Raw genomic sequence first — 12,831 nt, forward strand, 5'->3', positions numbered from 1 at the left:
TAGAATTTTGTATTGTGTGGAAGTTCAAGGTTTATATAGAAATCCAAGACTTTAACTGGTGCAAATATGTAGAATATGCTATCACACATTCAATTCATTAAATAATTTAGAAGTTAATCATCAGTTTGCAACCTGTTTAGCAAATGACTATTATACTAACATATGCAAAATATTGCACATTCCACAAAAATATGCAGAATATATAATATATTATATTAACATATGTAGAATACTATACATTCCATATTAAAATGTATAGAATAATAAAAATATCACACATTCATATTTTAAAATATCTAGCATATTGTACTTCATGGAACTGCAAGGTTAATGTAGGATTACAAGGTGTTTAACTAGTGCAGATATGTAGAATATGATACTAAAATATGTAGAATATTATGCATTCTCATTACAAATTCAAAGAATCAGTAGAAAATTAGACATTCAAATTTCAAAATTTAAAGAAATTTATATACAAAAAGATATAACACGGTTTATTCACATTTCCTTGGACTTCATTGACACATAAAAAAGAAAATTCTAGTTATTTGGAGTAGATATGAAGTGAAGTAAAAAAAGAGATATTATATAAGAATTAGAACATGAATCTGATTATGTTGAACAGTCATTCTTGAGATCTAGATCCAATTTCTTTGATTCTGTAATGCTAGGTGATTGAAAGCTTGATTATGGAACATAATCAGAATCACAAAATATAAAATATGAATCAAAGTGAATAAGAGGATTTTTAGGGTTCTTTAATCGCAAATATCTCATGTAATCAGAATAAGGGCAATCATAATAACCATGATAGGAATTTTATGTTTGAAAGAAAAACTTAATCTCGATTTACCAGTTCTTCAATCGAGACTGTAGATCAAGAAAAAAAAAAGGATTTTTAGTGTTCATCGAGGCGGAGGGTTTTGTGCGTGAGAAAAATGAAGAAAGGTTTGAATCATGATGCAGATAAATTATACTATTATACATTACCTGAAATGACTTAAGCTGAATTCAATTATGCATCCATTTGTTCGAAAAATAAATTTGGATTTCTTTTGATTCAGGAACAATTTGTGCTCGAGCGATTTTAGAATCAAAATCAGAATGAAAGGATGATAAAATCAGAGCATTCAAATTTGAATATGAAGGAAACATAAGATGTTGATGATCGAGATTGAATCAAATGGGTTTTAGTGTTCGTATCGAGGTTAGGGTTTTATGAATCAGAATGAAGAAGATTTAAAAGAACACCGCGCGTTTTTTACGACCTGAATGAAATAGAAAGTAAAATTCCATTCCTGCCCCTCCGTGCCTTATTCTAATCCTAGAGTTCCATTTAATTACAAAAATGCCACTGCCTACTTGTGCTTTCTTGTGGTTTAATCTGATTTAATTTAAGCCTTTGATTATTCAAAATGAGTGGTCAAGATTTGGTCTCTTTGTCTCACAAAATACTATTGTCTCATATGAACTTAACCCTATATATATATATATATATATATATATATATATATATATATATATATATATATATATATATATATATATATATATATAATTTGAATGGTTTTTGTCAACTATGGCCCTCATTCTTTAGTATTTTTGACACTTTTGGTGCTTGCAATAAAAAATTTTATACTTTTTAGGAACCTTTTAATAATTAAAGTTTGATCACAAAACTTTAACGTTTGACAACTTTGGTCTATTTTCTAAAACCTTGTTAATTCTTACCCTTTTAATTCTTTAGCCATTTAGACACTTTTGGTCTTTGCAGTCAAAACTTTTACATTTTTTTATAAAAAAAAAAAAAAAAAAAAAAAAAAAAACGGTCCCGAAAAATATCGGGTTTTTCACCTTTGCACTTTCTACGTCTGTCATTTTCTTCTTTTGCTATAATTTTTATATATTGGTCATCATATTTAATTTTTTTGGTTTTTCCTACACTCATCAAAGTCAACTAAAACAGTCAACAACAACGTCTATTAATCTATAAACAAAAACGACATTCAAATCAGGCGAACACGGCCCATGCGGAGTTTGACCACAAAACTTTAACGGTTTGACAACTTTGGTTCATTTTCTAAAAAATTGCTAATTCCTACCCCTTTAATTCTTTAGTTATTTTGACACTTTTCGTCCTTAAAGTCAAAACTTTTATATATTTTCATAAATAACACCAAAAAAATAATAATAATAATAAATGGAACGGAGCAAACCCGAGTTTTTCACCCTTGCACTTTCTACGTCTGTCATTTGCTTATTTTGCTATAATTTTTCTATATTGGTCATCATATTTAATTTTTTTTTTCCTACCTCACCAAAGTCAACTAAAACAGTAACAACAACGTCTATTAATCTATAAACAAAAACGACATTCAAATGAGACACACACGATCCATACGGAAATGGACAAAATATCTAGTTCATATAAAACACTACCTTAGTTATCCAACAAAAAGAAGTGCACGGGAAATTCGTGAATCCAAGCTTTTCGCGCATATTTCAGTAAGCCATTTTGTTTGTAGCTTGGTTAAATAATCTATATATTGTATTTATTTGGTGGGCTGGCCTCTTTTTATTTAAAACCACAATTGTAATCAAATAAAAGGATAAGCCCAATCAAAGTAACATAACATATATAAAACGCTTAACAAAGTCATAAATCTAATAATCCATCAGCATGTTGTTGGTAGTTTTGCTTAATAGCTTTATTTACTTGAACAAAAGAAATGTGTCAGACCTTGGGTTTGTGTTCAGGCCTGTGACTGAACTCAAAGTCAGTATGAACAAATGCCCGCTCAACTTGAGGCAGCTGTTCAAGCTTTTCTTGTAGCATTTCACCAATATTATGAGCTTCGCTCAGCCGCATATCCTCTGGCAACACAATGTCTACCTCCACAAAATAATGAGAACCAATTGTGTATGCTCTGACTGTGTCAATATGCTTTATTTCTTCATGGTGGTTCCATACCAAATACGTCAATTTTGTTAGAAATTCTGGTGGAGCCGATCTCCCAATCAATGACCCCACATTCTCGATAACCGTTCCTGACCAGTTATGAATTGTATAGACTGCTATCTGCAAATGAAATAACAACCTATATTCATTGATTTTTTTTTATCCAAATACAAAAAGTAAGTTTATAAAAGTTGAATGTTGTAATAAAAGAGAAAGAAAAAAGAACTGAATAGATAGGATGCTATTATAGTCTGGTATGTTTGTATACTCACAGTTATAGCTCCAACGGGATCAATCCACCACTTATAGCGCACAGCTAAGATAGTCGAAACTAATCCCACCGAATTGGTGATGACATCAAACAAATGGTCCTGAGCATACGCCCTCACAAGTTCATTTTCGAATCTCCGGCAATAGACCATCAGCATAAACTTGATCAACGTCACACTCACCATGATGCCAATCACCCATTTCTCATTATCACGATTCATGTCTGGGATTGTCTGCAACCAAAAAGATAAATATATGTATCAAGATTTGGAGTATTAACAGATATTTTTTTTTGAAGCTACACACCTTGGAAATGAGTTGTCTGGCAGACTCTAGCAATATCTGGAACCCAAGAGTTGCCATTACTGAAGCAAAAACAATAATGCCCTGTAGTCGTACTAACATGATTAGTTCCAACAGTAGATGTGCATTTACATATTCAATGGGGCCCGGCCCCTGATTTTGAAAATTATATTTTGTTGAAAAAACACAACCAAAGAGCTTACAACAGGCTGCATCCTCTTCTTTCCGATTGGATAGTGATACTGATTAGGGTTTCTCATAGCATATGCAGTAAACCATAAAATAAATCCGGATAACAAGTCCAAGAGTGAATCCAAGGTTGATGCAATGACTGCTAGAGATCTGCTCTCAAAAGAAGCATAAACTTTTGCAATGAAAAGGACCAAATTAGCCAGGTTTGACACATAGATTGCCATTCTCTCACTCTTAGCAAGATTCTCTATTTCATCCTGGAACAAACAAAAATAGTCAGAAGATTCATTGTGCTTTATTTATATAATTGCAACTAGCATATGGATTCTGTGAAAATGTGTATGAAACCAACCTCTGTTAATGCTCCTGGTACACACCCTGATTCGTTTATTGTTTCCATCTCATTGAAACCTTCAAGTAGTCTTTCCTGTTTCTTATAGTACTCTTGAACCTTTCCGTGTTTCCCTGAACATAGACACAATTGTGTAAGCAATAACAACTCCCATTTCTCCGGTGAATGGCAAGGCTATAGCATCCACAATAGGAGCTTACCGGAGACCTTTTTCGTAAATAATTTTGTCAAAGTCAAAAAGTTATTATGACAACTTTTTCGTTACATAGCTTAATCACTTTTCCTGTAAATTTACAGTTCAATAAATTAACAGATAACCTTAACTAAGTTTACTAGTTTATCTTATTAACTACAAATAGTTAAGCTTTAATTTGTGGTGCCGATATAAAAACTTTGTGAAAGAAAGCTTTATTACAGTGAAGAGATCTTAAACTCTTTGATTTGTTGAGTTTGACGTTATGTTTCACGAAAAGGTTTAGTGAAAAAATTTTCTTAATTGTGGATGCGTTAAATTGGTTGGTTTTTTTTTTTTTGTCATGAAGTTCACATATCTGCTTATCAGATATTTATAAAGTTTGTGGGTTTTTTTTTTTTTGCATGTCTAATTAACAGTTTAACACTGCACTAATGTTTTTCCCTATTTGTAACATAGGTTGTAAAGTGGTTGTAGTCCTAAATCATATGTGCCTAGTTTGAGCACAAAAGCCAAATGGTCCATCTTTTCTGGTTAGCAATGATAAAGAATTAATAAAAAGTTGTGTCACTAAGAATAAGAATATCGCATTTAAAGATAATCATACATCCATCATTCCTATTCCAATAAGAAAGTGTCCTAGTGGCAGAATTCACAGAAATGGCTTGGCCGTGGATATGTCTTTGGGGACAGCCAGATATGGCGTATATTACTCCTTCTGGGAAAGGAGTACGTGGAATTATACCGGCGTAATTAAGTGAGAAAGAGTAGGGAGTCCAATGAAACACGCAACACAAATTAATATTTACTTAACTGCTAAGAGTTGATAACTAGATGATAGTAAGATGGGACCAATTAGAAACAACAAATTAGAAAGTAAAAGAAAAGTAGCAGCATTATCTCCAACAATGAGTAAAGTATGTTGTAGGTCATGAAAGAAAATAAAAGAGATGGGATTGAGTGAGCGATAAATGAATAAATCGAGTAGAAACTAACAACAACAATACGGACGATTAATTATATAGACGTTAGACAATAGACAGTGATGATCATGAATACGATGCATATCTATATATGCATGTAGATTTGTATATGTTTGTATGTGGATGAAACTTACTTGGGGTACGGCGGAAGAGGCGGCGGAAAGCGGAAAAACGACCGAGAGAAGTAGAACTAGGATTAGGACTAGAGGAGGAGGTGGTTTGTGGGAGACGGAAATGGTCTATGTTGAGTCTCCATGAAGAAGGTTGGGGTGCCGGAGGAGACAGGAGGCTGGCACGATCCGTAGCAGCAGCAGCAAGGCTGTCATCGGTAATCCCGGCATCACCTTCCATATCTATTATTGAGGAATGACTGGTAAATAGTAATGTGTATTAGAGAGATAGAGAATGAAAACTTCTGCAGGGCATGCGGTTAAGTAAAAGGAGAGAAGAGCGCAGTCGTCATCGTCAGACGTCAATTGCAATTGGGGTTTTTCCTACTTTATAAACCAACTGCTCCACTCACCGCCGTTTCATGTCATCTTTTTTAGGCGTTTATAACTCCCACTCAATTATGCTTATCCAGTCCTCTACTAATATAACTCTATTTAGTAATTAAAAAACTTAAAAGATGTTAGTGTATTGTATTATCCGTATGTATTTATCTCATGTATTCTAGCCGTTTATCCGATGCTAATAATTTCTTTTCAGAAATTTGTTTCTAGAGCGGATTAGTTATTTTGTACGTATAGTTACTACGTCTAAACACTATGCTAGCAAATATAAAATCAGTAAGTATTGTTTAAAAAATAGTCATTAGTTGAATGAAATAATTTTTATTTCATGCTTGTTTATGTTTCCTTTAACTTTTTTTTTTTTTTTTACATATGTGTGTTTGTGATGTAGTTTATGGATAAAACCACAAATCAAATCGTATTTATGGTTTGAGGTTTTCCAAAATGTGGGTAATTTGTGTGACGTATGTGAGATTTGATAAGATGATAAACTTGTATAACTTTTTTTTAGTAATTCAATTGAATAATTTTTAAAAATTATCTTATTGAATATATACATACTTTTTTTGCTCGTAATCTTTTAAGTGAATAGATGTTAAATATCATTAGAAGCGTTTTTCATAGGGAGTTGATTCGTACACAACGATTTTTGGCCATCCACAACAATTTTATATAAATTGACAAATTTACCCTTTTTTATATTTTACACTTTACCCCCTTCCCCTCAAATAGTCTAAAAAAACCCTACCTAAGTATTAGACGAACGACTCCACACACGACAATTCAATTCCCACAATTGATTCTGCCATCTCTAGCCTCCACGGCCGCCAATCGTCGCCGGATTGTTCCGCCGCCGTCCTATTTGTCGCCATTGCCGGCTTGCTCCACTGGTGTCCCACTGTTCTGTCATCACTTCCGGCAAAGGTACAAACAAAACTCCAAAAAAAAAAAAAAATAGTCTACGGTTGTTTTCTAAATTTTATGGAATTATCATCGATCGGTGGGTTCGTCTCTTGTGGTGCTCTATGAAATTATCATCAATATTATACATCTTTTTTTAATAGACGAAGCTTTATGATATTCAATTTGAGTGGATTTACACTGTTTTGCATATTGTATTTCGTATATGAATATCACGTGCTCAAGAAGAAGATATATATATATATATATGTGTATTGAATTGTTATATTACACCGTTCCATATTATTGTTTTGACACTTTGTTTTTGTTGATTAGCTAATGCAGAATATTGATTTGAACTTCCAGATTTATTGAATAAATGGAATTGAATGAAAAAGACTATTTAACTACTTCAAAATTTGACTCGTGTGACGATTTATTAAAAAGTGTTCAAGAATTTTATTATTCTAAAGGATATGGGATATCTATTCGTGGTTCAAGACAAGACAAGCACGTGATTTTGCAATGTGACAGGAGCGGTTCATATCGAGATATACGAGGTATTGCAAATAAAAGAAAAAAAACTACCGCATCTCGTTTGATCGATTGCCCTTTCAAGATTGTGGGCAAAAAATGTAGTGATGGACCTGATGGTGATGGCACTTGGACATTTAACGTGAAGGACTTGACACATAACCATGAGCCATCTACGGACATATCTGGGCATCCATCGTTTCGTCAGTTGTCATCCGAAAGCATAAAAAGTGTTAAAGAGATGACCAAAGCTGAAATTCCCCCAAGACAAATTCTTTCATCTTTACGTCAAAAAACCCCAAATCTACCGGCCATCTCTAGAACTATATATAATGTGAAGAAAAAAATACGAAAGGAAAATTTAGGGAATCGGCCCATGATTAACGCATTATTTGAGGAGCTTGAAGAAGGTGGTTTTACATATGATATTTCACATAATTCGGAGGGGCGTATATCTCGTTTGTTTATTGCACACCCTTTGTCGATTAAACTTGTCAAAGCCTTTTCTGATATCTTTGTGATGGATTGCACCTACAAAACCAATAAATATAACATGCCACTCCATGATATCATTGGTGTTTCATGTTTCAATACATCCTTTTATTCTGAGTTTGTTTTTTTAGAAAAAGAAGATGAAGAAAATTATTCTTGGGCATTACGTGCATTTAAGGAGATTATTGGACAAGGTAATCAACCATGTGTGATTATGTCAGATAGGGAATTGACGTTAATGAATGGCATAAAAAATATTTTTCCTACAACGACAAATCTTTTATGTGTTTGGCATATTGAAAAGAACGTATTGGCAAATTGCAAGAAATATTTTGGACGTGCCGAAGATATTGATATTTTTATGTCAAGTTGGAATAATGTTGTATACTCGACGACGGAAGATCTCTTTGAGAAAAATTGGGATGAATTTGAGTCAATGTATATAGAGAAGAAAGATGCACTTGAGTACATAAAAAAAATATGGCTTCCTTGGAAAGAAAATTTTGTTAGTGTTTGGACCGATAAGTACTTGCATTTTGGCAATCGGTCTTCATCAAGAGCTGAAGGTGCTCATGCCAAACTTAAACAATATTTGCAAGTTTCTACAGGAGATTTGAGGGAAGTGAAAGAGAAAATTTTTCTTGCAGTCGAGCATGAATTTAATGAGATTAAAGTGAAACTCTCAAGTGAGAAACTTCAAGTTCCTCACTATTGCAATATGCCATTTTTTAGAGAGCTTCATTCTCATATTTCTCACTTTGCCTTGAAGGAGATATATAGGCAATATGATGTTGCAAAAGATGGTAATATTTATATTTTTTATTACATTTATTATTGTTTCTTAACCTTTATTATTTACCCACTTTTATTAATTATTTAGTATTTTTAGGTATTATAACTCCGTGCACCGGTCACTTTATTACAACTATGGGTCTTCCATATGCTCACAAAATAAAATATTGGCAAGGAACTACTTTTTCGTTGGATTTAATCCACCCTTATTGGAGGATTGACACGTTATCATTAAATGTACAAAATGATTTGCATGGTGAAGGCATCGATCGATTCGATGAGTTGCTTAATGAGTTGCGCTCAATGTATCAAAGGTGGCCCTTAAATAAGAAAGAACATGCTCTTTCAGTGATTACAAAACTTGTGAACCAATCTGTCATCGTTTTTGAGCCCATGATTCAACGACCAAAAGGAAGACCTCCAAAATCAAAAAAGAAAAGAGGAATAACGTCCACTTCACGAGATCCTTCAAGATTTGAATCGGTAGAGTTATCACAAAGCCGCAATAAAGTGGATGATGAAAATAGCTTAATTGATTTAAATGTATATTCATTAGATACCTTTGATTTAGATGGTTCTTTTTGAATTCGTCATAATTTTTTTTTTGGATAGTTATTTGGTTTTCTATTTTGGATGGTTGCTTGATAATTTGTTTGGTAAAAATTTTGCAGATATAAATAATCTCTTTATTTTAGAAGTTATTATTAAATATTGTTTTAGATATTATATAATACACTTTTTTATTTGAAAAAAAAACAGTAAACCAATTTACGATGAGGGTTTCTAGCATAATTTTAAGTTAAACATATATTACGTCCAATAAGTATACTAATGTAGTAAAATAAATGAAACAGTGAAACGAAATTTTGGAAAGAAATTATATACATGGAAGAAGAAATCTATTAATTTAGTTGGAGGGGGTAAAATATAAAGTTTGATAAAATAAAAAAAAGGGTAAATTTGTCAATTAATAAAAATTTGTTGTGGATGGCCAAAAAACGTTGTGTACGGATCAACTCCCTTTTTCATATATTCATTTTGTACTTATTTAAGCGTATTTCATGGATTCACATTCTTTACGGAAGAGTTTTTCATATATTTATATTTTTTTTGACGGATGAGGAATAGTTTTTTAGTGAATCACTAGAAGGGAAGCCCATGCTTTGCATGGGTCGGAAGAAGGAAACTTGATGGCATGTTTAATATTCATTGTCCTAATCTAAAGAATATGATAGATAATATCTATTAATCTAAAGAATATGGTAGATAATACTTTCTCTGTTCCAAAATTATTGTCCACATTTGATTTTTCAAATCTCTTTTGTTCAACTTTGACCTTAAATAATTTACTTTTTGTTATCTAACTTTTTATGCAAGATATATGTATAGATTGTTTTTTTAAGTGTATTTTCATTGTTATAAGTTCATCAAAACTTATATAACACAAATAAAATTATTTATGGTCAAAGTGGACATGGAAAGACTTCAAAAGTCAAACGTGGACAACAATTTTGGGACGGAGGGAGTATCTAATATGAGGGATTTTCCTTTCTTTCCATCATCAACTCATTAATGAGTAAAGAAACATGCAACTCATTAATGAGTAAATAAACATTTACATATAAAAATTGGAATGACTTCTTTCGAAATGACATATGTGTGTCCCGTTAGAAATCAGAAAAAAATTGCAATTGCATAGACAAAAGCAAGGTTGAAGCATTGGGCCTATGTTACACCCCAAAACTATGAACGACGGAAACGTTTTGGGGCGGAGAACGTCATGTTCAGCATCACAACAATGCAAAGTAGTAAACAAGCAACAACATCATCCATTGCATTAATGATATAATTTCATACAAGTGTGTTCTGTCAAATTATATAGACACCAAATATATATATATATATATATATATATATATATATATATATATATATCAAAATAAAAGATGAGTCATGAACGATATATATATATATATATATATATATATATATATATATATATATATATATATATATATATCAAAATAAAAGATGAGTCATGAACGAGCTCCATCTTCTCAAACCTGGCACCTGTACCTGTCTAATGGTGACCTAAGAATACAAGTTATTTTGAAAGAGAATATCAACTTTAAAGTTGGTAAGATCATAAGTATATTAGTGTCTGTATTTGTATGAAAGTATTTGTAAGATGTTTTGAACTCTCCTAGAAAACCCTATGTTTCCTACTAAAAGTAGCCTTCTACCAAGGCATCTAGTATCTGTGTGTGTCTCTTGTAAGAGTGTGTATTTTTTCCAAGTCCGACTATCATTAACCAAAAATATAGTTTTTACATTACCGTGCATCGTGTGAATGTTCACCAAGTGAATGTAATGGGAAAATATTATAGTACTGTAGTATTGTAATAAGTAACTACTGTTGTACCAACTACCTTAAATTAATTGTAATTTAAAGTAACATGTGATCGGCCTGTATCCTGCTACCGACTCTAGTAAAACAACGATGTAAGATGCCGTAAGAAATGACATTTGGCACCCGTAGACTTGCAAGTCCCACTGTAGCGAGCAGCAAGGTGTAGGATAGTCAATCCAGTATAGATCTATACGCAAACTCATATGCTCCCCAATTAAGGAGATTCTGGATACAAAAACGGTCATGGTAGGTTGTGCCATGCCCCATTTAGTGGCTCACATAACTGCATGAATGTATATGTAATGTATGTGCGAGCTGTATTGTGTGTTCTTTCTCTGTCTAGCCTATATGTATTGTAATGTTCTGCGTATACTAGCTGTAATGTGTGTTCTCTCTCTATCTAGCAAGTATTGAAATGTACTGTGTGTACTAGCTGTATTGTATGTTCTCTCTCTCTCTCTCTCTCTCTCTCTATCTAGCAAGTATTGACTCATGAATGAACTGACTCTTTGTATGATTCTTTGTTCTAGTAATAGTATTAGTAACTTCCTAAACTACGCCTATCGTAATTTACTAGTAATATGACTTGTACGTACGAATGTATACCCTTGCTACCCAAGGGTATTGAATTGTATATAACACCTTCATGTCTATATATGTATACATAATATATAACTAATATTTAGATGAACTTCGGACGACTAACCGATGCCCTAAAGCCACATCCAAACAAGGAAAAGGAGGTAAAACGAGCTAGCCTTCCTAAGTCCTTTAAACATTTCTTATATAACTATACATACATAGGCATGCGTTTGACAATATAAAATTATAAAAAGAGTTTAAGTAAAAGTATTTGACAAGCAAAAGAGTTTGTAAAATAGTTTGAAGCAAAATAGTTTGATAACACAGTTTGAAAAGTATGAAAACCACTTGTTTGGTAGTTATTAATCACATGTGATTGATATAATAACTATAATTATTCAACTTGTATCCCCCCCCCATAAAAGCATTTAAAAACATTTAAAATGTGAGTTTGTAAAATAGTTTGAAGCAAAATAGTTTGATAACACAGTTTGAAAAGTATGAAAACCACTTGTTTGGTAGTTATTAATCACATGTGATTGATATAATAACTATAATTATTCAACTTGTATCCCCCCATAAAAGCATTTAAAAACATTTAAAATGTCGATTTAAGGGGTATGAACTCACCTGTAGTGAGTGGTATGGATGAACTGATGAAACAGGATTGCTAGGTGTCAAGTGAAGTCTTGAACACACACAAGGATCCTAGTTAACATATGATACCACATATATGTATCTAATTAGTCTTTTAAAAACTAATCAACAAAGTTAAGACATCCTAAGACATGTTAAACACCTTATTTAAGTGTTATAAGTCCCAAGGATTGCATCTAAGTGTTGTAGGACATTGCTATTGAGTTTAGGGTTCAAGGGAAACCCCTAATATGAGTTTACGGTTTTGTGATCATCACTCATTGAGTTTATGGTCGTAAACTCATGAGTTTACGGTTGTAAACTCATGCTCCTTTGACCATGAGTTGTTTTTAAGCTCTACAAGTCCTTAGAAGCATGTCCACTTGAAGTACAAGCCTATAGAAAGGATTAGGGCACCATTTCACTCCTAAATGGAGTTTACGGTCCTTGGACCATTTTCCTTTGGGTTTACGGTCGTAAAACCCTATGGTTTATAGTCTTTTGATGTTTTCAAAACCTTAACTCATCAAGGAATGAATCTATGCAAGTTTCCAAGGCTTAAGAGGGACTAAGGCACACTTTGGCACCCTTTTTAGGGTTTACGGTTCAAGAACATCTTGAACCGTAAATACCTTTGATCCTTGGTTTATTGGGTGATTTCTTGATGTTTAGAAGTGTAAAAAGCCTTAAGATACTGTAGGATAGAAGTAATTACAAGATA

General features: G+C 32.6%; 2 protein-coding genes across 2 annotated transcripts; one reads left to right on the forward strand and one right to left on the reverse strand.

The window, feature by feature from the left end:
- Positions 1 to 2,610: 2,610 nt before the first annotated feature.
- LOC111897069 (metal tolerance protein 9) lies at positions 2,611 to 5,768 on the reverse strand. The gene is made up of 6 exons (XM_023893041.3): positions 5,387 to 5,768; positions 4,077 to 4,189; positions 3,736 to 3,981; positions 3,536 to 3,616; positions 3,232 to 3,462; positions 2,611 to 3,079 (listed from the first exon to the last, which is right to left on the reverse strand). The coding sequence occupies exons 1-6, from the start codon at positions 5,601 to 5,603 to the stop codon at positions 2,735 to 2,737; spliced, it is 1,233 nt and encodes a 410-aa protein (XP_023748809.1). The 5' UTR covers positions 5,604 to 5,768; the 3' UTR covers positions 2,611 to 2,734.
- Positions 5,769 to 7,043: 1,275 nt separating this feature from the next.
- Positions 7,044 to 9,067, forward strand: LOC111897066 (PKS-NRPS hybrid synthetase cheA-like). Its single transcript, XM_052765781.1, has 2 exons — positions 7,044 to 8,493; positions 8,580 to 9,067. Exons 1-2 carry the CDS (start codon positions 7,044 to 7,046, stop codon positions 9,065 to 9,067), a joined length of 1,938 nt encoding a protein of 645 aa, XP_052621741.1.
- Positions 9,068 to 12,831: the final 3,764 nt, after the last annotated feature.

This window comes from Lactuca sativa, chromosome 7 (assembly GCF_002870075.4).
Source record: "Lactuca sativa cultivar Salinas chromosome 7, Lsat_Salinas_v11, whole genome shotgun sequence".
NCBI lineage: Eukaryota > Viridiplantae > Streptophyta > Magnoliopsida > Asterales > Asteraceae > Lactuca > Lactuca sativa.